Source organism: Notolabrus celidotus, chromosome 2 (genome assembly GCF_009762535.1).
Source record: "Notolabrus celidotus isolate fNotCel1 chromosome 2, fNotCel1.pri, whole genome shotgun sequence".
In the NCBI taxonomy this organism is placed as follows: domain Eukaryota; kingdom Metazoa; phylum Chordata; class Actinopteri; order Labriformes; family Labridae; genus Notolabrus; species Notolabrus celidotus.
Window position 1 is genome coordinate 28,770,904 of NC_048273.1, and position 26,689 is coordinate 28,797,592.

Sequence of the window (26,689 nt, forward strand, 5' to 3'; positions counted from 1 at the left end):
GTAATTAACTCGTGTTTATGACACTGTTTGTTGTTGCTGACCTTCAAATGTAGCTGAAGTGAAGAGAACTGAGTTAATTCATCAATCAGTGATGAATCCTCAGTCAGTCCGTCGTTTTTAAAGCAACAATTCAAAGAAAGATTGGATTCAATCTTGTGAATCTGGAATGATTCTTTTGTTGTTAAGTGTTAGATTACAATTAAGACCTGCCACTGGGCCATGAGAAAGTGGGACATGGATTTTCTGGATTTTTGGACAGCTCATGAGCTGAACAATTCATCGATAATGAAAAAAGCTGTTAAATTAAAAGCGACAATATCTGTTCTAAACTAAGCATCTTGAATTTGACCTTGAGCTTGAATTGTGTACACTTGAAGAGTCGACGTTTTGAAGGAGTTGATGTCATATACCAAGTCAGCAGATCACAAAGGTTGATATTATTTATCCTCTGTCGATTATTGGGTAGAAACGGGAATATCAAGCAAAATACTATTCCGTATTCACTGAGAATTATTCAATGATTTATGGAATACTCAAGCTCATCAGGAGGGAGCTTAGAGCAGAGCTGCTGCTACTTTGCATCAAAATGAGACAAGCTGATGTGGTTCGGGCATTTGATAAGGATGCCTCCTGGACACCTCCCTATGGAGGCATTCCGGACACATCTGCCTGGACAGAGGCCTTGGGGTAGACCCAGAACTCATTGGAGGGACTACATATCCTGTCTGGCCTGGCAATGCCTCAGGATGAACTGGAAAACATTGCTGGGGAATGGGATGTCTGGGTCGATTCGCTTAGACTGCTGCCCCTGCAACCTGATGTTGGATAAGGGGATGAAAATGGATGAATGAACAGATTAATCGCCCCTCTTGTTTGCTGGGGTCCTCGCTGTCTGTGTGTAGTGGTTGTAGAGTCAAGTATGGTAATTTGACGCAACAAAGTCTGGCTCTGAATTTAAAGAAGTTCCTCCCAGAACCTTAGACAGCTGACAAAGTCTCACAGAACCACACCTGTTTCAACGGTACCTGACTCGAATACTTTCTTCTTTGTTTTATTATAAACTGACAGTTAGCAAACAGCTTTCAGATGGGCTACAACCACTATGTGGCGGTTTTAATGCTTCAAGGTCAGGCCCTGGTAAAAAATTTGAATAGATATATTTTTAGATGAGATGATAGCCACATGAACTATTTGATCATTTATAAACAAACAAGTTGTACATTTTTTGATAATGAAACCTCATCCATCAAATAGATGTTTGTTTAAAATATTATCACTGTCTTTCTGGCCATTGTATATAGACAACTAATCGAGTATCGATTCATTGGTTAAGAAATTACTCGAAACAGCATTTTTGTTTTCAATTTTCCTTCACGTGGAACAAACATGTGGCCTCATATTACATTAAGATATCAGGGTGGTGTTTTAAGTTTAAAGCATGTTTCGATGTAAATCAGCTGGTTAGAGGTTTTGTCCACAGCAGAGACGCCCAGTTGGCGGCTGCGGCTGTGCGACAGGTCTCCACGAGCATTTTTTAAAAGAGGATCAATACGCAACTGCTGCAAACAACGACACGGACACAAGGGTTGATAACTTTAAACAGGACATTTCCCCACGTTTGGTTACAAAGCCAACAGACTGGTGGGAATTGCTAGTATGCTATGTTTGCAGACCAGCAACATCAGAGCCGTCTGGGCTTTTCTGCGGCTAGACTGATTATGATCCGGTTGCGCTCCCGGCTGACACCTGACCACGTACACATGCCCATTTTTCTCAATAAGAACGAGTAGGCAGAAAACTGGACACTGAGAGTCTGAAGTACATTTCTGTTAGTAGTTAAGACTAAATGTCAGTTATATGCATTTTGTTGCTGTGGAAAATAAAAATTAGGGGAAAAACAACCTATTTAGCATTGTTTTTGACAGAAGAAAGCTTCGTGTTTTTTTGTGGATTAATCGATAATTGATTGTTAATATTTCCAAAAAACGATCACGGAAAATACTTAAAATTTACATACCTAGTTCTGATGTTTGTGTTTGAGCCACTGTTTTAGACAAACTATGATGAAGTGCAGCAGCAAGATTCTGTGGCATCAAAGGTGTTGGTGAGATTTAAAGACTCTTGAGCTTGTGAGGTTGTTTTGAGGATCCAGATGGAAACATTATATCCCTCACACGCTGCTGTTCTTTCTTAAAAACAGAAACAGAATGGGTAGGAGAGGCTACGTGCAAACCGGCAGAACACCCAATGAAAGGTGGTTATGAGTTTCCACTTGGCTGTGAGGACAGGATGAAGGGGTAAAACTGTGGGTTGCGAACGTAGCAGCAGGCATGATGGGAGTGCAGATAAGGGGCTGGGTGGGGATTCCCTACGCAACAGAAGAAGGAGGAACACAACACCTCCAACCCCTTAGTCAGAGGAATTTATGTGTTTGGCTGAGTTTCGCCTCTGGTTTGTACGTGTGTACACGTGTGCAGGTGTGTTTGTGTTTGTACGTACAAGCAAATGAGGGTGGAGCACCAGGTGTGATGCCATTATTCTGTCATTACAGCAAATGGAAACTATGTCTTTCAATGGAAAAGGGGCTTGCCCAAAGATGCATGTGATCATTTCAGGCAAACCCATGGTGCATACCTGGGAGAAGAGCCAGCATTCATTGTTGGGAAAAAAGTGGAGAGAGCAGCTTAAAAAATCTAGAGTGAGGCACCTGAAGATGTTCCTGTGAAGAGCCTTGAGCGTGGCATTTCAAAATGTTAAGGACAAACAAACTGTGAAATGTTAGTTATGGAAGGAGGTTTCCACATGGAACTGTATACACAAGAAGTATGAATCTCCTGAAAACATGTCTGTTTATAAAGATTAAGTGATTTAACCACATAAAGGTTAAGCTGAAAGGTTTATAACTTCATCATATTTCCATATGAAAGCGATCTGATACCTCACGTGTCCTGCATTAGGAGACATTGTATCCTCCAAGAGGGATTACTCATCAAACAGTTTGCTGGAGCACAAGAACTGAGACTAACTTAATAAAACACGATGATGCAGGAGAGAAATTGAAAAATGTAAACTTGTTTCAGTTATAATATTGGAGACATAATGAAGTGCTTCTTTCTTGAAACAGAACCTGATTCTGTGTGCTTTGTGTTAGCACACAGACGAGGAGGAGTCTCAGTTTTCTTAAGGTAGCCAGGACACGTTGCGATCACGTCTGAAATGATTCCTCTGAATTCAGACTCTGTTTACTTTGTCTCATTGTGAAACATTTGAAACCTCAGTGTTCTGGGCAACAAATGTTGAGGTCTCAAATTATTTTCAGCATCCCAAGTTGCATCCTGAGCGGTTACTGTTTTATCTTTCATAAACTGGCGGGACAACAAGGGTTTTCTGTTCTCCAAAGTAGGATACACAACAATTACACAATAAAAATAACTGAAATCGCCGGTCTGGATTTGTTATGAAAAGTCTTTTAAGTCGAATCAAAAGCCCAATTTTGGGAACTAAATCCTGTTGACTCGTCAAAAAAAGGGAGATTGTTTTTCAGTCAATTAATGCAGAGATTTGAGTTATTCTTGCCCTGGAGTGAGAAAAAAAGACAACAAAAGCTTGAGGAATGATGATTTTGAAATTTCTTCGGATGAAGTTGTCATTCCCTCTAATGGATACATTACTCATCTTTACCCTGAGGTGCTGCATAATTACAAAGTCTTGTGTCTCGGCTTTAGTGTTTACTATCTTTGTTCAGGTTTTCACAGACTTCACAGATTCAGAGCTACCTGTGTTCTCACCAGCTACCATATCTCACTTTGACAAGTTACTGGTATTCACATTTTGCCTCTCTCTACATCCTAACTAAGCAACAGTAGATTATAATAAAGGAGACTGAGACATAAAGGAGGCTCAGAGGATGATGGATGACTTTGTCAACAAGACAACAGTCTGTTGATTAAGTAAGCAAATGGAGTTGATGGTGCCATGAACACTAGAGCAGCAGAAAGCCTGACTGGTGGTCTGGCAGTGAGAGCAGATCCATCTGGCTGTATGAAGTATCGGATGGTTCCAACATAAATGGCTGAACATATTAAACCATATGTCCTGAGAATCTGCTCGTCAGAGGACGATGCCAGGATCTGGGTGGCGAGTAGGTGTCACTGGACTGAGATGACAGGACTTTAAAGCCTCTCTAGAAAAAGAAACATCTAATAAATCCAGCACCCAAAGCCACGTCTAGGTCCTGGACCTCAGGGGGTGGAGTGGCAGAGAGGCTGATGGGCAAAATAAGAAGACACAGATCACAGGCAGCTGTATGTTGAGACTCCTGTAAGTTCTGGCTCCAGCCTCAGATGCTGGACAAATGCTGCAAAGTTAAGTCATGAGGTCAACTTTCCTTGAAAAGCTCAGAACAAACTCCTCCTCTGTTCGGAGAAGCATCAAGATGTTAACCTAAGTGCACACATGTTCTTCAGCTCCATTAGCTGAGGCTGTGAAGCTCATTACTGAGACAAAAAAGCTGTTAAAAAGATGAAGAATCAATACACACTTCTGCTTTTCCTAGATTCTATCCAGGGTCTTATTTATAGATGCATCAGCTTAAAGTGTCCGACCGCTGGCGGGTTCAGCCTAACGCTTTTGCTAGATGGTAAAGCTCAGCATTACACAGCTCACTGGGAGTAATCCTCTGGTAATCGTGTACTTTTCTACCGAATGTCATGGTAATCTGTCCATTAGCTGTCAATACCCTTTGCCAAAGCAGTCACCTCTGGAGCCAAGGTATTAGAGTGGTTTAAAAAGCCAAAAGTCATAAACGCTAATGTTCCTCTGTCCGGGAACAAAAGTATGTAATTAATTCTGAACAACACATGGGAACCTAATTATCAACTTTTCAGTCAACCAGACATGACACACTGCAAGATTACATTCTCTCCGGCTCATGAAGCACCCTCAGATTTCTGCCTAATTTACACTTTGGAATTTCAATCAGAGCCAGAGAGCAGCATGCAGCCTGCAGTTATAGGGCCAATTGTGATGACAGTGTCTGCAACGCTGATGAAACTGCTGCTTGCCATTCTGATCTGAGGTTTTGCCTCAGATGGCAGCCAGTATTAACTCTGCTCTGCATCAGCTGTGGTTAATCAAGACGATGGCAGCCAGAAGAAGACGTCTGCTGGAGTCTCAAAGATGTTTGGCAAAGGCTGCCGTCGATTGTTTCATTTGCACTTTCTGGAACGTGAGTGTGCTAAGAGATGAGGAGTCTTCCTTCGCCATTAAATGCGGGCTGAAATATAGCACTGTCTGATTTAATCAGTATATGCATTCATTAATCAAATGCAATATTTCAAACCACAAACCAGTTCCTGCAAACCTGTTACAGCTACGTTTTGGCATTTTCAAAATTACAATAATTGGCCTAATTGAGGTGCTTGAGTTACTACTGATTTTCTTAGCAAGCATCAACTGTTCTGTACTCGTGCATTTCCACTGCACCGTCATGGCTTCCAATCAAATCATGATGTGTTGGTTATTACAAGTTCACTATGTTCAGCATTTAGGACTTTTCTTCTCGTAATCATGCCACTGAAGCATGGTGAGTGTGCTTTTACAGCTGTACAAGTCTGTTGAACAAATGCTGAACACCCTCTGCTGTTGCATAAGCTTTCCCCTAATAAGAAGAAGCATCAACAAGAGACGTGGACTAGAAGGTGATCTTCAAAATGCTTTGTGTTCAATTCAAAGTATTATTGAAGTAAGTTTATAAAAATGTATAATTACAATTTTAAAAAGTTAATAAGCGAGTGCTACATTAATCAAGAAAGCTGAGTTCTCTTGCTTATGGAGCTGTGCTGGTAGTTTCTACAGGTACCAGAATGCTTCGTGCTAGCAGTCTTGCTAGCACAAATATATGAATATATGAATATGACAATACAACTGAATATCTGAAGCAGCCTAGGCACTGTAAAATGCGTATTGAACATAACACCCAGTGGGTTCAAATGTAGGTGTTTTAAATGCAATATAACTTAAAGCTGCTGTTGGTAGTCACAGAGTAAACATCTGTTCAGAGAGAGGGACTTCGAATGTCAACACTCTCCCTCGCAACCAGATTTCCTCTTAACCCCCCAACACAGATTGGTGTGTGCAGTCATGATAGTGCCGGACTCATAACCAATCGGAGGACGTAGTAGGGGCCGCCCCTTAAAGCTGGGGTTGGTAATCTCGGAAAACTAGCATGAATTTGAATGTAGCATGTCTTCAGGACTCCGTCTAACCCCTCCCCCCTTCCCCTCGGAGCTCCTCCAAAATGACGCCCCCGCTCACATGCACGAGCGCCGCTGATTCATGACCATATGATCGTGACTGATTCAAAACAGGTCCCCACCAAAACATTATCATAGTGAAAGTTGAAAACACAAACAAACATGGCTGATGTTAGTACTCACAACTGTCATGCTAGCATAACCAGTTGTTCTGGTGACACGATATCAGGAGAAAAGTTATAACACATATAATACTGTAACAGCTCTACTGTTTGTTAAACGTGTTCAGTGTAGATGTTCTTAATTCCTACAGTGTTGACAGTCAGTGAAGGCATCAGGAGAGGTGTAGAGTGTACGAGCGGGAGAGAGGAGAGACAAGAGGAGAAGTTTTTCATTCATTCAAACATTGATTGTTGCTTTGTTGGTTGGCGTGATCGCGGCCGACAGTGACCGGTTATTAAAGATCAACTTGTTCACGAATCGGCTTGTCGTCCCTACAGCCGGACGGACTTCTGTAGGACTTACTGAATGTCATTAATTCTTTTGCTTGTCAGAGCCCCCGTGGTGAGAGCTTTTTAGACTCTGATCCGGACTACAGTCCTGAGCAAAGCACCTCATCGGGTCAGAGGGGACAGGCCTGAGGTCGAGCGAGAGGGGCAGTCAGTAGTCAGGGGAAGCAGAGGCTGGGGACAGGGACGAGAAGTACACGCCAGGGAAATGTACGCGCAGGAGGCGGGCAGAACGGCAGGACGGGATTTGACTGGTTTAAAATTTTGGGACCCAAAAACGGTGATTGGTTGGTGTTTTCCCAGGTTTACTCCGGCTGTAGATAGCAGCTTTTTTTCGCTCTTTTTTAAGAAAACATTATGTATTGATTGTCATCTGGACATAAAGACCATTTTAACCAGTATGACAAAAAGTGTATCTAAATCTGATTACCAACCCCAGCTTTAACGGGAACGCGCCTCAAAGTCAGCGAGTGATTGAGAGTGGACATTGACATTGGGCAAAACTATCAACTGTTTATCCATGAGCAGTCCTGTTAACCATGTGACAAAATATTTTTTTTTCTACAGTAGAAATCTTTAGTATGAGAAGGAAGCTCAAATACACACAAAGTCATGCTTTTTTAACATTTTTCCTCTTTTGGAGTTGGAATTAAGAGTGGAATTTAAGGAAAAAAAACATGTTAAAGTGAAAGTTTGAAACTCATCCCAACAGGTAGTCTTTTTTGTCTTTTTACAGATAAAACTATTGTTACATAATTGATGGTTTTGGGGCCTCCATGTGTGAACATTTGAATCAGAGTTCATCTTGGAATGTGATGATGCAGGGGTAAAAAATAATAGAGGAATTAATAGAACATCATCTCAGGAGTCTCATTGTAATGAAACAAATTGGAGAGGATTCCATTGCATCTGAAAGACTTCATACAGGAAAGGTCTTAGGCATTCACATCATTGTGAACCTTTCGATAAGTGTGAGCACTGTGAGAGATAACCTTGAGAGACATTTCCTTAACGCTGAATCTACCAGCCTAAGAAAATACAGAAAGCAAACAACCCAACGGAGTTGGATGCATTGTGTTTTCAATTGTTGTGTAATGGAGTTACGAAGAACGTGGTGATACACGTCCAACTTTGCCTCTTTAAAGTGCCTCCATGTTGTCTTCTACTTTACATTATCTGTCAGATGTGGTGTTTCCTGTCTTGGTTGGTCTTTCCTTTGTTTAAAGCTTCATCTACTTTTTATATATGTCAAACTTTAAAGAGTCAACTTTAAAGAGTCAGCTTTAACCAACCAGAACGGAGGATTGGAGATTAGCTATGATTGATCCGTCATAACGGGAACGAGGGGAATAATAACATTGCTTGATTCAAAGGCATTGGAAAACGCAGAGATTTCACAATAGTCTCAAATTACTCCACTTACCAATGTGTACCGATGGTCATTATGACCTTTTCTCCAAACCCAGCAGAAAAAAAGTAACGTTTTTTACACCATTCCTACCAACAGCAGCTTTAATGTATGAAGATCTCCAAAATGTCCGTTTAGAATTCCAACCCCCTTCACTTGATAGATGTAGAAAATGAATGATGCGCACATGGCTGTATGTTATTTACTTCAGCCAAATTTTACACTGTTACACATTATTCATTTCTCCTCTTGAGCTCACTCTCCTACAAGAGCAGATTCAACCAATCAGCTCAGGTCAGGTAGGTTAAACTGGGAGCTGTCCCAGTGGAGACGAGTATTTGTGTAGTGGAGGGTTTAAGTGATCATTAGAGCTATTTAGCACCCTGCCATCCAAAAAGAATGACAACATGTCTGCTTCACTTCACACCATAGCATGGCTTCAGACAGCAAGCAAGAATGCTTTTATGGATTCAGCAGCTGCAGCAGCAACATGTGGATGACGCTGAAAAGTCAGTCTGATTTCTTGATATTAAGGGGGGCTTAAAGGAACAGCTAAGGAGGGAGGGAAAAGATGGTTTTCAACTGTTAAAATGTTGGTAATGCTTGCATTAGATCATGCAGAGCATTTCCCATTAAAGCATGGAGGTTCCCAAGCTCAAATAGAAGACATATTTCCTGTATTCACTAGGTCCAGGAATCAACTTGCAGGTGGTTAAGTCCACTTCTCAATCCACAGAAATGAAGGTTAACTATTACAAAATTATCAGCAACCAGCCACCTGCTCATTATGAAAAAAATCAGGCCTCCTCCTACCAAGACAGCTAGGTTATTTGAGGTTGATTCACTTTATAGAGCAAACCAACATACATGGCATGAATCCACAGCTGCTCATAAAACTAGCTATATTGAGTTATTATGGAATCGTGTCCAGTTATCATCCACAGACACTGCCTCTGTACTTTGCTGTCCAGCTCCCTAAAAGGAAAATGCCCAGTAATGTAGAGAACCAACAACTCCCAATGTTCAGCCAAACACTAGCTAGGTATGTACTTGAACTAAAACACAGTCGAGTGTTTCTGTCTGTGAACTGTTTTTGATTTAATCAGGGCCGTAAAAGGTGGAAAGAAAGTAGTCGCATGGCCTTTAAAATGGGTTCAAACATTTAATTAAAGAGACACATGCTCACTAACTAAAACCTAAACACACACGGCATCGCCAGGCATGAAAGCCCTGTAGTCAGCTGTCTGCCAGTAATGATCTTTCTCTGGCAGTGCGAGTGCGTAGCATGAATATGTCGCTAACCAGCTGCAGTCGCACTGCTCACACATCTGCTTTTTATATTATGTACTTGGTACATTCTGAAGCACATTCTCTTTCGATCCCTCCCAATTCATTGTACACCTTTCATCCCGTCCCTTGTGTCCGTTGTCTGTGAATGGGACACTGTTGTGGTTAGTTGAAATTCTTCCTGATGAGACATCACGAAAGAAGCCAGACTAAACAAAGAACTAAAAAACCATGCAGCTGGCCAAAGATTCCTCTACGGGCAGTGCAGCAGCAGAGGCAGAAAGATTCTTGTGCATTTCGCCGGAGCAGTGGTTGGAATTAAGCTCACTTCCCAGGTGTTGAGACTTAAAAACAAAAACTCATCTTACAAAAACTTTCTGTCAGCGTCTGACAAGTGTTGAGTTGGGAGTGAGGAGTGTGGGGTTGAAGCATGGTCAGTGTGTGCTACTACAGCCTGACACAATGTTGCCTCATCCTGACATGTGACGTGCACATTAAACTTGCCAATTGCAAAACACCAGAAACAGACATGACAGAGTGGTGGACTTAAAGGATGGAAAAGAGGGTGGTGAAAAGGAAAGTAACAACATTAAACCAGCTGGAGGGACTGACAAAGGATTCTTTTAGCGGCAATCCTGATTGGCACCCAACGCTCTCCCGGGGCATTTCAGACTCATAAAAAGTTTAATATGCAGTTCAATAACTATTTTTCCCCTCGTTCCCTCCTCTATTCTTCCACAGAGGGATTAGAGTGGCAGGGATCAGACTCAAAAGAAATGGGAAAATGAGTGGCAGAGGGTTGTCAAAGGGGGAAAAAAGGAGTCAACATGACAGGACCACCAGTAGGACTGAGCAAATTGGAAAAGTGCCCATGCGAAAGAATTACTTACTTCTTCAGGGTCCAAATTACTTCAAGTCTACAGAGTTCAATACAGTGAAATGATTTCTCCCAAATCACTGAACTACCAAAGGCCAAAGATTAAAACGTAACACCCAAAGCTGTTGGTATAAGTTTGGTAAGAGTAATTCAAACGTCATTCAATCATTACATTTCTATTTTACCATTCAACAGTCTCTTCACAAGAAAACAATCCATACTGGTAAATAGTGTTGTAGTGACATACCTTTATGTGGTACTGGGTTCATTCTCAACAACTATATGGATTTTCTTGACCAGCAGTGTGCATGCAAAGATTTTCTTACTGATAAAGGCAGCGATATGATGTTGGTGCTGTAGACAAGAAATACTAATACACATGCAGCGGCTTCATTTCGTACTTTGGTTACATGCATATGGTCATTTCTTCTTTATTTTATGACTACTGACCTATAACTTCTTAAAACCACAATGTATTTCCTTTTGGATACCAAGCACCTTCTTCTGTCATATTCAACTCAAAGTCTCATAATGCCTCTTTAAATATCTTTCATACCTTCTGAGTGTCATTAAAGCTCAGGGCTTTTCAGCTACAATAAAAGGTCACAAGGATCATGGGTAATGATGCAAAAATTAAACACTTAAACGTGATGAATAGCTCTTCATATAGTTTCAGATGAGGGCAAAAGCCAAGAGCTTGGGAAATGATCATCTTTGCAATAAGTCAGCTCCAACATTTTCAGAAAATACATTTTAAAATGATCAACAACATCCTCTGCCGTCTGTATGGAACAAAGAGAGCGATTTATTCAAAGGATCTGACAATTGGTCCTGCTATACTGAAGCTAATACATTTTTTATGAGCCCATTCAGAATAATTGTGCCATTGTTACGAGGGCTGAGACGCTCATAACAATGGTCATTAATTCTGAGTAGCAAAAGTGACGCTAGAGACGACCTGATCACACACGTCAAATGAATCAAATCAATCCGAGGGAAGGAGTTACTGCACATCTAGTGTACTGTTATTGATTTCATCTTAAACTGTTGGCAATGTGACAAAAACATTAGTATCTGAGCATCAGCAGAGAACGTGGACGATATTTTTATTAAAATGCTCCATTTATCTGGAGAGCACAAATGTTTAGATTAGTGGTTTATGACTGACCGGTCACCAGAAGAGAAAAGAAGATGAGAAGCTGTGAAACTGTGCAGAATTTAGGGGGATGTTGAAACACAAAAGGACTGTAAATGTTAAATTACAGAAGTATAGCTGGATAACTTTTAGTCAAAATGAATGAAAATGGTAGGTTTAATTTTAATTTGACCCGTAAGTAGGCTGAATCGATTAAACTGGGGGACTACTTTTTTGAATGCATAGATAAATCAATGAAATCATCTTAAGATCAATACTTAGAGTCAACTTGTTCGTATCTTTACTTGGCAGCAAAGTAATATGTGTGATAATGTAGCTAGTGGTTAGCCTGTTGCAATTCTATTTCACATAACCTCTGATTTACTATACATTATCACCTGTACCTGCATTATTTCAGATTATGAGACACACTCAGAGGGTTATTTTACTCATTTTCATTCAGTATATATAGCAGTGGTTTAAATGTTTCTCTTTTGACTTTGGTTATATCATAATTTTGGAGATGCATTGCAGCGGGCCAATGATGTCTCCATCATTGCAGAAAATGCCATTGATCCCCTGCAAGTAAAGTGCAAGTGTGTGTCTGTGTTAAATGACACTGAACACATCTGATGTTGTCTTTCATACAGGGCTGAACTGTTGTGAAATACAGCAATACAGCAGGATCTCTCTTGAAGGAATAATCAATAAGTGCCCAACAGAGCAATGTCAATAACATATCCAGTGTCTCAGGTCAAATATTGTTCACATGTTTTGACTGACACAGTGGATCTTTCATTATTAGCTGCCATAAGATAACCTGAACAGACCCAGCTCCAGAAAGAGCAGCTGTTAGGGCTTAACAAGAGTGCCATCCTGTGGTTAAGTAAAACATCACTAATCAGAAGTTCATCCTGCTGCAGTCTAAGTAGGACTAAACCTCAACTGAGTGTATCAGAAACACTTTGATAATATTTAAAGAAGATTAAAAGCAGAAGTGCTCGGAGAGAAATGCCAAATCCTGTTGTTCTGACGTAGCATAGTGTGTGTTTGAGCCACAGTGTGTTTGCATCATGTCCCTTCTCTGATGCTGCAGCTTGTTTGCAGCACATGAAAGAAACGAGCAATTATGCTGACAGTTTGAACATGATGTCAAAGACAACAAATAAAAATGATTTTTAGTTTCACACATTTCCAAATGAAGAGCCTTAGCTCACGAGCATACAACAAGTGATGAGCTGCAGTTAATAAAACACCCCAAAGTATGCAATAACATGCCACTCTTTACAATCTGCAACAGCATTTTAGCTTTAGTAGAGTAATAAGCTCTAGTCTGCAACACTAAATACATTGCGAGTCTTTGGGTTAGTTCATTCTTACTTGGACAGGAAGAAAGTGGAGTTCTCTCTGCTCTTGGTGAAGGTGACAGGGAGGAACCTCAGCGTGATGTTCACCTTTCTGGCGTTAGCTGCAAGCCTCTTCGCCTGAACAGAGAAAAGTCACAGTAGTTTGGAACGAGTTGATTCATTAAGTAATCAACTGGCAAGAAATCGGATATCAATAACTATTTCATCTGTAAGCAAAAAAAGCAAAATATTCACAAACTTCTACTTGTCAAATGAAAACACATGCTTGTTACGTGGTCTTCTGTGATAGTCAACAAATACCTTCACATTTGGAAGACAGCAGACACAGGATAAACACTGTATTTGTGCTACAAAAATACAAAGATTACATAAACCCTAGAATAAAACAGCAGTATTGTAGAGGCAGGCCTTTATCAGACAGGAAAACTGAATCCTAATGGTTTACAGGAGGGATATAATCACAGAGAACGTCACTCTCTATTTGTATGATTCATCACAGAGCATGGAGAAACAAGAGATGGTCAAATAACTGAACGAGGACAGAGTCTTTATCCTGGAAAGAACGAAACAAACAAATGGAACAGATGTTGAAAAGTCCCCACAGTGTTTTCTGAGATATTACATCCACGAGAAGAATGGAGACAAACGTGAAGCCACAGTGACATGCTCTCTGGATTTTGACCAACACTATCCTTTCAGTTTGTCCCCGAGTCCAGAAGGATGTTTGGAGCCAATTTTAAGGAATTTCCTCGAGGCATTTGTGAGATGCAGAGTTCCAAGAACAGGACGGAGAGACAGACAGATGACTCAAAACGAGCTGGCACAAAGTAAGGCTGCAATTTCTAAAATTTAACCACTGTTACAGTTTGAGCATTTGCATACTATATAAACATGCTGCAAAACTCTGGGTTTACCACAATGAAGGAGACTTATATTTTATCTTAACGAGCAATGCTTCCTCACTCAGAGCTTTCATTTGACCCTCCTTATGAAGGTCAGGGTAACGGTCATGCTTCTGCACCATTTGGATGAAGTCTGACGAATCTATATTGAATAATGGAATCACGTATTGCATATTATTCTCAGACCGTGCAGCCTGGTATAGAGACATTAAAAGTTTTAATCGCACAAACTTTTATAAAACGAATCATTAACTGCAGCCCTTTACAGTATGCATAAAAGATCACCACACTACATCATGCATATAGTGTTATAAAAGAAAAATATTGGTGTGGGTAAAGCATAATTTAGTATTTTCATAAAGGCCAAACAACACATTCAAATCCCCAAAAAGAACAGAACAACCCATCAGCTAGCAGACGTTAAATAATCAGGATGTTACAAAGCTCCTCTATTATTACCCTTCAACAGATTTATTTGGACCACAGACTGGTTGGCATTTGAGCTGGATAGAAAAGTCAGCAGGGGGACTCTTCTCTAAGTACTAAAAGGTCTGAATACCAAACATCTGTTCTGCATCAACAAATCCGGCTGTGCAAGATTCATTAAAGATCAAACCAGAGGATGACCTGAACTTCTCCTTACTGGACACATCGAAGTCTAAAAGGACGAGCATTTCCTTTCTGGCACTCATGCGGCTCCTCCAGGACTTTGGATTGGCAGGTAGCAAGAGACACTAAAATAGATTTATTAAAAGACAAGGCTACATAAGGCTAATAACCAAATGCTGCACTTGCAGTGTTCTGGTGGGAACCCAAATCCCGAAGCATGAGAGCCAAGCCTTTATCTCTCTCTGAGAATAGGCCTCATTACTTTGACTGATCTGTGACCGCCGAAGCATTCACTGCCTCTGAGAATCCCATAAAAGAACGTGCATCAGTCCAAGTAATCACATATCATCAAAACTTGTGTTTTCTTGTAGTAAGTGGACAGGTGAGTGCTGGCAGGGCCGCTGAATCTTACATAAATGAAGGTCTGTGGTTTGGAGCAACAGCAGTGAGCGTTATATAACTGAAGCCGCAAATTACAAGTGAAGAAATAAAAGAGAAAAACATAAATACGATGAGGGCTAAGGGCTAGACTGCTGTAAAGCTCGATTTTTAATGTCACTGTTTTCAACATTAGATGTATATTGGAGTTCTGCACAGATTGCATTTAACTGGATCTTACATAAGAAGTTATGTGTTTATACTGTTGTTATGATTATTTATATTATGTATATCTTTTTGCAAAAACCCGTAAAAGAAAATGACTAACATCACTTAGACTGCTGTTGTTATGAGTGAACAATAAATCTTCTGGAAACAATGAAACGTCCTTCTCTTGGTACACTCTCCATCACACACAGAAGATGATTATGGAAAACTAGAGTCAATTATTCGTTTTAACAAATGGATCCTTCATTTATGCTGAAATTGCAACTTATCTGGTTATAAATCTAACCACATGCACCGCTCCCTCTTATATTTTCAGGTTGCTTATGAAAAGCAGCTGCTCTTACGATGACTTATAGAATTAATTGCCTTAATAAAGACATCAGCTTGAATGTCCTGGTCACCATTTATCATACTGAAGGCGAAGCTTTGGACTGAAGAGGTGCATAAAAAATAAAATCCTACCCCTTTACCATCACTCACAAACGTATATGTAAAAGACATTTTGTAATATTTATTATGCCTGTGAAATGCTATTTAAAGTAGGACAGCAACAGGCATCTGATGACTGCAGATTTGAGCAGACTCCTTCTTAAAACGCCTTCATAAAGAATGATTGCTCATGTTAAAGACAGCTGGTAGAATACATTTGGATAGAAACAATCTTAATCTGCTTGCAATGAAGAAGTCTTACATTTGCTAAAATAAAATCATGATGCAAATTTGTAAACATCCAGCGTCTCTGATGCATTGCAGACAGTCTGGAAATATAAACGCTGATTTAGCTTAGCGGCATGGTGTAAACTAAATTCGTCACTCAAGTTTAAATTTGTGTCCTGACTGTAAACTGCACTCTGAAGCAGATGTCTGTTAAAATAAATATATATAACATTATATTATTTATATTAATAAATAGATTTTGCTCTCCAAACTGACTGTTTTTCTTGCATGCACTGAATCCTGTTGATATGTGATTGTTCAAAACGAATCCCACTGCTACTTACAGACACCAGAATGCTTCCCAGACTAAAATCCAGACTCCTGAGTACAGGTTCAATATTTCATGAAGGATATGTAAATACAGAGCAGGAGTAATGTGTTCACAGCCAGTTGTTTACACTTGATTTAAATGCCAAATAATAATTTACACCACTTAGAGACTGATGATCTGAAACTTAATTTCATTAAAAACTTCAGAGGGAGTCAGTAAACATATCTTTTAAAGATTTTTACGGCCATAACTTCAAAAAACAAATGTGAAGGCATTAGCAGACAACGCCCTACCTTTAAATTCCTCTTTAACATCATAAAAAACTGTTTGGATAAAAATGACTTGTACACTTCAGCTTCAAAAGGAGAAGGGGTTTAATACTGAGTAAAATAGGACAACTATAATTATAAACACTGTTTAATGTCTCCCAGAGTTTTTCTGAGTATATTGTATCATGTGCCTGAGTCTATGGTCATTTTCAACTGATAATATTGTAATTTCTTAGCCCTCTTTTTTGTTGTTGATCTCGAACAGAAGTAAACCATAAAATAATTAAGAAAGAAACTGACATCCTCTGAGTTTCATTATTATATTATTAAACATTTTTATTTAGTATAATTAAAAAAAAAAAGTTTTGTTTGCTGTTGCTTTTCTTTCTTTTTGCTCATTGTATGAATGTACATTTTCATGGTTTATTTTTTGTATTTGGAGAAAAGAAGAAACCAAAACAAATAAATACAATTTCTACTTTCTCCGTCTGTCCACCTTTCTGTGCACTGAGATGTTGCTGGGTCACCTCACAGTGTTAAAGAGGTTCAATTTTGGGGAAAATATCCACACTTTTTTTTAGTTTTTGACTCAAACTGTATCAATTTTTAATTCTGCTGTGATTTGCTGGTGAGATAGATTTGTCAGCACTCAGAAGGAAAGTCTTGGCTTCACTGGCGGAATAATAATGCATCTTTTTAAAAATAAACTTATGAGCCGCAGTTCAAACAATGAAAATAGAACATCTGTTTCTTGATCCTGAAACCAAAACATTCACACTTGATTTCATAAACATGCATGTCACTTTATCTTAACTTGACAAAGCAATTTCTTCTCAACACCTTACCTAACGATGCTGGAACGCTGTGTTCAGACAGTTTTCATTTACGGACTCTTCAAAGAACAAAAACATTTGATTCATATCAGCTATTTGTTCTTGAGAGTGATTACCCCGCTGAAAATATCTGATAGCTCTGAAGAAAGGAGAAAAAATAGTCCTTGGAAGTGATTTGAGACTCTGATCTGACGATTCTGACCACCATTATTGTTTTTTAGATTAATCCTCAGGGTTTGCAACGAGCCAAGAACATTTCTGGTAAACCGCTGGCTGGATTAAAGCTCATATAAATGAAAGACTGACTTATTCCAGCCATTAGTTTACCTTTAACGAGGGTCTGTGGAATTTCTTTGTTAACCAACAAATATTGAAATAAGTTTTATTTCAGAGCACTTCCTTAGGACTTATTACTGTCAGGTGTGTTACTTTTCTCTTGAAACAACAAAGCAGATTTTTTATTGCCTTAATTTCAAACACAGCATAGTCTGCACCCATGTTCTGTAGTCATCCCTGCCCTATTGCATATCTCAGTGTCTGAGATTCACATCCACTCCCGTGCATGTGTGAAAGACAGCAGCTCCACAGGGCTGGAGGAGTTCAACACCTCTGCAGAAACAGTCAAAGATACTTGGGATGCGCCTAAATGAAAATTCTTGGCCGAAAACCAAAAACCGAAACAAATTATTATGCTTATTATAAGTTGGGAGACCGGGGACAGTTGTAACATTTCACTCCTTGGATTTGAGATTAAGCCATGCATTTTCTGTTTGTGTTGCACAGGCATTTCCTAGGCCATTTGTTAGCAGACACTTGAAGCTAGTTTGTATAGCAGTTTGAACACACTGGGTTAAAAGAGCTCAAAGTTATAGACAGAAATGTCAAAAATGTTACAACTGTCCCCGGTATCCCCTACCATTGCATTTATGGCTCGGACTGTGTCCTAACCCCACTAAAATCAAGGATCTCATTGAACATATCAGACAGCGAGGGTGCATGCCCCTCATCTGGTTCAGAGAGACGAGTCCTTTTTTCTGCGCCCTGTTCTCCCTCTCCTGCGTTGTGTGCTTCTCCGTCTCCAAGCAGGTTCTCCGCATCCATCGCGGTCTGGATCACTTCTTTTGCGCGCTGTTTTACTCCGACATCCAAGTAATGATCTTTATGACGCGGATCCAGTACAGTTGCGATGAAGTGCAGAGGATCCGAATAGATCTCAGTGAAACATTCACTGACAGACTCTAAGAGTGTACTTTTCATTGTTTTCACTCCGTGGTCCATCTCAACTTTGTTGCTTAGAAGACGCTTTAGTGCTGCAATTGAAGGAATAACGGATGCAGACATGTTGGCCCTTAGACAGACCAGCGCGTACTGGCCACGGTTTTTGCTTGCATCATCACAACATTCTGTTTCAGCCATGTTGTTTCAGTGATAAGTCTCTCGACCGTAAACCGAAAATGCCCTTTTGGGCAATTTTCAGCTGAAAATTTTCAATAACCGAATTTTCGGGGCATCCCTAAAAGATACAGTCGCTAATATCAGACATGAGAGATAAGTGACTCTGAATAAAGGACTTACTTTAATAGTAGATCGAGGAGTTCGGACCAGACTGTCTCTATTGGCACCGTCAGCAAATCTCCCTGTATCCTCCAGGAACCTGTAGTCTGCAGAACAAGTAAAGAGAGAAGAAACACATGGAAGAAAAGACATTGAGTTTAGTTACACCGCTCATTACTGAATATTCTGTAATTTACTGTCTATGAGCTACTTTTTAGAGATAAAGAAATGTGTATGCAGCCGACCATGACACAAACAATGTCAGTTACAGTTGGGCGATTCACTACGTTCAGCTTGATGACATCTGGACACGAGGAGACCACTTCATGAAGTAGACTGAGAGAATACCAAGAGTGTGCAAAGCTGTCATCAAGGCTAAAGGGGGCTACTTTACAGAATCTAGAATATAAAACATATTCTGGTTTGTTTAACACTTTTTTGTTAATTAAATGATTCCATATATGTTCTTTCAAAGTTTTGATGTCTTTGGCATTAATCTACAGTGTTTCAAAAAACTAAAATAAATAAAAACCCTTGAATGAGAAGGTGTGTCCAAACTTTTGACTGGTAGTGTATGTTAGAAAATAATGCACAACTAGCATATTGTATAACCTTACACATTATAAATAGAGTGATGTATTCCTTATAATATTTTTAATAGACACCACACACAGCCTTAATGTCATTCTGTGAGAAGTGCTGTCCAATGTCCATAACAATCCAACTCCAGCTTAGTTAGGAGGTTATGTACTTCAAATTCATGTTTTATGATAAATAAAGCTCAAACTCTTTATTCTGGTCTCAGATTTTTAGTCATGGGAGGAAAGGAAGAGGACGCTCACCACTCAGAAGAGCCATCTCATCAAACTGTGAGAGAGTAACGAAGGCGGTTTTATTCCTCACTCCGCTGCATCCCGACTCCTCCTTGTGCTTCTTCACACACAGCAGGCTGAACAGAATAAACACAAACAGAATGTGTTGGGTAACCTCTCTGTTCTTTGAAGGAATTTGGTTTGGCGCCATCACAGCTTGTCCAGACAGTGAACAAAGGTCAGCACCAAGAACAAAGAGAGGAACACAGTCAAAAAGTAACAAATGTTATCTAAGACCTGCTGATCTCCTGAACCGAGACCGCCAATTATAAAACGAGGGCTTAGCCCCGACTAGTTGAAACAAATAAGGAGCACTGCAGGTGGAAAACACCTGCATCATACATTTCTATCATTGTATAAAAAGGTTACTATCATCACAGAGAGATTTTCATGTCTGTCTGTCTGGAGAAATCAGCTGGTGTTTCCTGGTTTGTACTTTTATAGAAAACATCTATCAAACTACAGTAGGAGACGTATTCACCAAAGACTTGAGGTAGAGTTCGTACGACAATATTTCATAGACATGTGGGTAAAAACTGTGTTGAGATGATGTGTACGAAGTTTAGAGTCAACTGTGCAAAAATAATGATAAGTTAGTTTGAATCTGTTTCAATGGGCCTCATTCATTGCTTTCTTTAGAGAACAAATCCTCCAAAAACCCCACTGTACAGTTCTCAAGAAGATCCTGATAGTTATTTTGGGTTTGCAATTTGGTGAAAAAACTGCATAAACATTCAAAAGCATACTTATTCATGTTTGAGTATTAGGGTTGCAAAATTCTGGGAATTTTCTAATTTGGAAACTTTCCATGGGAATTAACGGGAATTTATGGGAATACACGGAAATAAACCAGGAATTTATTAATTTCCCGACTAAAACAACCAGATTTCATGAAAGAAGATGCTTTTTTATTTGCATGTTGGGACTTTTTTGGAGGGAGAGCAGCTCTTTCATTTAACATTTTGAATGGAACTTTGTTGGGATTGCATTTTTGTTCAATTTTGAATGGGTTGTGTCCTGGATTAGTAATATCTAACTCAACATTCATGTTTTTGTTCTTTAATGAAAGAGCTAATTATTCAATAAAATATTTAACACTTGATAAAGTTCGACAGACAAATGAATCTGCTTCAATTGTATTATTTTGGATGGATGTCTGCTTATAACAAAACAAATATTCATGCTTGGATATGATACCGTTCCATTAAATTACCCTCAACTCCCAGTTAATTCCCATAAATCCCATGGAAAGTTTCCAATTTGGAATATTTCCAAAATTCCCCAGTTTATCTTCCCATGGAAATCTAACAGAAAATTTCCGAAAATTTCCCCGGAAAACTTCCACCCCTTTGCAACCCTATTGAGTACGGACATGTTGGTGCAATATAGACATATCTGTGAAAGGCAAAATGTTATTTGGAAACACAGAACGGGGGTGTGGTTAGCCTAGCGGTTTAAGTGGCGCCCATATACAGAGGCCTCACTGCAGCCGTCGCTGGTTGGACTACCTGCCACAGCCATTTACTGAATGTTTTTCCTTGGTCTCTGCTCCCTGCAGTTCCTGTCTCTCTTCATCTGTCCTAACAATAAAGGCAAAAATGTGACGTGGAATGATGGACTCAGTTCTTCTCTCAACGAGCTTGGAGCATGTGAATAACCCTGCCCAATAAGAGCCAACGTGTTGGTACAATAAGCATGTTCCAACATGTCTAACTGATTTGTTATGAACTCTCAAAGTTTTCAAAGTTAACAAAGTTGTTTCAGTAACACCATCAAGACTAATAGCTCACAGTGCAAACTGAGGAAGTTTGGGACAGGACTGGACTTTTGCAACAAGTATGGTTTACATTCATGCAGGAAAGCAGATCTCCTGGACGAAGATGAAGAAGAAGAGGGAGCCCCCATAAACTAACAGATCATTTAGGAAGTATAGACAGGTTTGTTTGGAACCAACGGTCCAAAACTCCAACAGTCAGTCTAACATCGAGGAGGAAAGAAGACAATAAGTCAGAATCAGCATAAGAGAGGATGAAACCGCGTGATGAGTCTTTTTATTTTTGGTACTTTGGTACTTTACCTTGTTTCCGACAACTCTTGCGTACCTTTTTTTGTAAATGTAACCCTTCTTATGTCTGTTTATTGCACAATGTGAATTCTGCAAATGGTTTCCCTCCTTTTCTTCATCTTCTTCCAGGAAATCTGCTTTCCGATTCCCGGCCTCGGCCATTTGCTGCATGTCTTCCCCTACTCTCTGCTCCCCACATTTCCTGTCCCTCTTCAGCTGTCCTATCGAACCAAGGCTAAAGATATAACTTGAAAAAACGTAACTTATTAAAACTCTTTAAACCGGTCACATCAGCCCCAGTCTTGGCTTCCCTCCACTGGCTTCCAATTCGATTCAGAATTCACTTTAAGGTTTTGCTTTGGTCTGGCCTCACCCTGAGGTCTTCTTACATGGGTCTCCTGGCAGTTCCCCGGTCAAAATATAAAACTGAAGGGCGACCCATTTTGGAGTAAAGGCCCCGCATCTTCGGAACAACCTCCCCTCCTCAATCAGGGCCGCCCCCTCTGTTAACTCTTTTAAGACTTGCCTCAAAAAACACTTTTATATTTTAGCATTTGAGTCCTCCAGTCCTGAATAGGTTTTAATTCCCAACGCTGTGCTTTCCTTGTTGTTTGTTTGTCTCTTTTTCAAATGATTGTTTGGTTTGGTCTCACATTGTGTTTTTTATTTTATTTTATTTTATGTATTTATTTATTTTTAATGTATTGTACAGCACTAAGGGCAGCTTTTCCTGTGTTTTTAAATGTGCCTTATAAATAAATTTGACTTGACTTGACTTGACAAAAAGTGACCTACATAACTCTCCCATCAGATGTCTTCAAAACATGACTTGCTGAAATGATTTTCCAGCAGTGCCTCTAACCTGCTTTCTGACTCAAAAACGCCACACTAAACAGAATTAAATACAATCACAGAAAGGCCCACTTTCTGATACCTGCTGAGAGACAGGTATTTGGCCAGGTCAGACAACGACTGTATCGTTAGAAACTATGTCAGAGGAATGCTGAACAATGCCCAAAGAAAACAGGCAGCCACCAGAGAAAAGGGAAGGACGTCCTCCGGCGCCCTTTGATACCTTTTAATGAAATTTTCAGGTATGACCTTCGATATGGCATTCAGTTGCTAAAGGTTGAACTGTAAATGCTTCAGGATCCATAGAATTCGAGGAATAGCTCCTGGGCGCTTGCCATTTCTGTTGGCATGTTGTTGCTGGCCGTGAATTAAAGAAAAGGTCAGTCAGTAAAAACAAAAAACAGCCAAGAGTCGATAATAAGCATGACTTTACTGCACGCAAAGGTAGAGCAGGTCGTATAGACATAATTATTCTGTGATTATTGATTCTTTAAAAAAATAATAAAACAAGTGTTCTTGTGGTTTTTGGTCGTAACAGGTACAGACGGAAAATAGCTTTAATTCTGCGCAGAACATCGAGACCCTGGTAACAGAGAGGTGAGTAATTAACTGATAATCAGCCTGCTGTCATGCTCACAAAAACTATCTAAGGTCAGGGTCTCTGGTGCAAAGAAGAGCTGCAATAGAAATTCAACCCTGTGATTCTGTTTTCACCTTGACATCATTAAAAAAATAACCCTCTAGCCATGGCAAGAATGAAGTTTGGGTGGGCCTGTCTGCTTAAAATATTACTGTACACACACACACACACACACACACACAAATACATTTATGGACAATGTTATACTAGTTTTAAATAATGGCATATTTTGAGTTAGTCAACTTTTAAATTGCACTGATGGTGCTTTATGCAAACAAGATTAATTATATTAATTTGGGATGAAATAGACCCAGTTTAACACTAATTACTCTGTTTGGCCCATAGGATGTTACCCCATTAAACTAGTTTATATCACTGCATGCAGATAGTGGAAGAACAACAACTAAGACAGCAAATAGAGGTGACTGTGTCATACACCACAGATCCTCTTAATTCGGCAAATCAGCCCTCTCTATTAGAACAATAACTGCTTGGAACTCATTACCTGGTGAAATCAGAGAGTGCTGCAGCTTTGCTGAATTTAACTAGTGGATGAAATCATGGCTAAAATCAACCCAATCATGTACTCATCACACTTAACTTAACAGTGTAGTGCTCTTAGCTTTTTATATTTTAATATTGTGCTGATAATTTTGATGTTTTAATAAATCCCTGTTGTTGTATAGTGTTTATATATTATTGTGTAGCTTTTTAAAAGATGATTAGCTCATACCTAACTCTGGTACAGTTAAATGGCTGTACACTTTCCCTGTTGAAATAAACAAATAAATAAATAAAACAATCATTGAGAAAAATGTATTGTTTTTTTGTCCAGTCACTATTATTAATGCCTTCCTCAGTCACTATGAGTTTAGATTATGATACAACAAAACACAGGTTTAACATGAAAGAGCTTCTGAGTGCATTTTCCTCTGTACAATTCAACAGTCATACAGGTTTGTTTTAAACTTGATGTACACATTTGAAAAAAAAATTATTTTCAGTGTAACAGAGTGATATTTCTTCTTGCATTACATAGGTAAACTTTGGTTTATAATCAGTAAAATGTCATCAGAATTAAAGAAAAAATCTCACCTGCAAGAATGGGCAAGACAGGCCGGACATTTGTACTTCGCCTCCCCTGATCCACATCCTCCACAGCTGCAATCAGACAACATGTTGGCTTAATACCAAGTGTTTGTAGACACATTCCTAACCTAAATAAACTGTGATAAGGTGGACAAGGTGAACAACAGAGAGCAGAGAGATGCAGTATAACCTCACAAGACACAAAGTTGAGAAAATAACAACTTAAATGGATCTTGTACCAATGTTTTTTACCATCACTTCTTGTTGTCTGTTTTTAAAATGAGCTACAAGGTTTGGTGTATTCAATTGTTGCAGTAGTCCCTCATTTTAAGTCTTTTTTAAGATGTCACATGAACATGTTTTACAAACTGCATGAAGCTGATCTTTCTGAGAGATGGTGTGATTCTGCTACTGGCATTTCCTTTCACGTTTGACCATGTAAACAAAGTTACCCATCACATGTACATGGCACATTTTTGCAGATGGGCCGGTGTCTGTCATGGAGCTATTATCAGACAATACTAGTGTTTACGAGTAGTGCGACTGATTGATTAAATCTTCCCCACAAAGCTCTGCTATAAAACAGGTAGCACTATACAGTTCAGGTACATTTTGGGGTGGCAAACTTAAGGCAACACAGTCCTATCAGTCCTATCCATCATATTCTACTGCATGTATCCAAATTGTTCCTTTTGGATAGAGAAGAATGACATTTTTGCAATACACGTATACTAAAAACGTTACATCATGTGTCCAAGGAAGGGGATTTTTGTGGCAGAAATAAAGAACAGGGCAAAGAGGAAAATAAGTCTGTAAGTTAAAGTGCTGGACAGGGAACAACCAGCCTGCTAGCTTTGTTGCTAACCTCACTGAGCCAGCACGTCTATGCCTGCTGCCTTTCCTTCTGATTCATCCGACTACACGCTTTTTATCTTAATAAGTCCACAGTGGAAATCCTAGGCTCACCCAAACAGACTCATGGACATGTGGACACTGAGTTAGCAGTTAGCTCCTGACTCTCTATCTGCTTCAACACTCACTTCGAGAGGGAAATCTTCCTCTTGGTCCCTCTCAGCTTTTCTTCTAGGTCTCCGTTTTCTTCTCGAGCTTCCACGGTTGACATTATGTCTGATGTTTGTACAATCACAGCAGAGCACATCGCAGTAGAAGTGGAGCAACACGTTGTCCACGGACTGCATCAAAACAAACTCCCTTCCGGTTAACGCTCACAGCACGTGGAGATGAGTTCCGGTGGGAACCCTGCTCACTGCTGCCCCCTGGTGTCAGTGGAGGAGAACTGCGGTGTCTTTGAGTTATGTTGGACTGGATACGTTTTCACAATGTAGAGAAAGAGTGAAGCGTTAGTTTTTGCAAAGAGTAAAAAAGTATTTCTGTCAAGCTCATTCTGCGCCTACATGACGATTTCTTTCAGACAAATGTTTTTTTTTTTATGGAGGCTGCTATGATCTATGTCAGAGTCACTGCCAAGTAAGTGATAGATCCAACTCAACTCAACTCAGCTCAGCTCAAACTTTATTGTCAGTATCTGGATAGCAGCTGAACGAAATTTCGTTTCTCACATTGCAGGTGCAAAGCAGTGCAAGTGCAAATAAAACGACAGACAAAGAATACACTGACAACAAAGACAGAATACAAAAACAAGACGAAACAACAGCAGACTAGAAAGGGCTGACTATATGAGTTAAACTAAACTAGACTAATTATGGATAATGGAGTGAATAGATAAATAAATAAAACAGTAAGTGAGGTAGTGCAGGGTGCAAATGCTGCAATATATATGTATAATAGAACAGCTAAACTAGTGAATTGAAATACATATGCAGTAATAAACAGCTATTAAAACACAGAAGGCACAGTGGTGGTCATTGTCAGCATCAGTATCCATAGAGCTCTTCTTGGTGTTATTGGTGAAAATAATGATGCGGAGACATACTAAATAGTATATTCAAATATATAGGAAATAAATTGGAGAGGTGTTGGTTTGAAGGGGTAAACCAGAGTTTTGTGACTGGGTTGGACAAACTGGGGATCTGACTTTTGCAGGGGTGGCACAAAGACACTCTGTGAATGTGCACACATGATGAATAGTTTGAAATTCTTCCACTGCACAGAGGACTTTGATTTTGAACTACCAGACAGAAATGGAAAGTCTAAGAACACCAATGAGTGATCACCGCAAGTGGTTAGTGAAGTGGTTAGCACTGCCGCCTAATCATAAGCTGATTTTTTACATGTAATCTGATCACACATGTGAAAGTAATTGTGTTACATGTGATGTGAATACTTTGGGGACATTAATCTTCAAAGGAACATTCTTTTTTTTTTCTTTTCTGTTTTTTGCGTTTTATACCACTTCTTTTCAACTTTATAAACCACTTCTTACACAAGTTTTGAGTTGCACATTGCACATTGTCAAGCTATCAACCTTTTTCTATTCAGTGCACTTTGAAGCAGGGGGTAAAACATTTTATTAGCTCTTCATATTGTGCTCTTTCACATTGCTGCTTTGAAGTTATGATGAAAGTCGGTCAACACAATCCTTCAAAAGAAGT

The 26,689-nt window shown here is 39.6% G+C and overlaps 1 protein-coding gene across 1 annotated transcript in view; it reads right to left on the minus strand.

Annotated features, from left to right (window-relative positions):
• The window catches only part of znhit6 (zinc finger HIT-type containing 6), a 44,608-nt gene extending 19,248 nt beyond the window's left edge, over positions 1 to 25,360 (minus strand). Inside the window, exons 1-5 of the mRNA XM_034674179.1 lie at positions 25,157 to 25,360; positions 24,123 to 24,188; positions 19,441 to 19,547; positions 18,620 to 18,705; positions 12,851 to 12,954 (exon numbers count right to left, since the gene is read on the minus strand). Of these exons, the coding sequence (XP_034530070.1) occupies positions 12,851 to 12,954; positions 18,620 to 18,705; positions 19,441 to 19,547; positions 24,123 to 24,188; positions 25,157 to 25,275 (482 nt within the window). The 5' untranslated portion in view covers positions 25,276 to 25,360. The remainder of the gene's footprint in view (positions 1 to 12,850; positions 12,955 to 18,619; positions 18,706 to 19,440; positions 19,548 to 24,122; positions 24,189 to 25,156) is intronic.
• Positions 25,361 to 26,689: the final 1,329 nt, after the last annotated feature.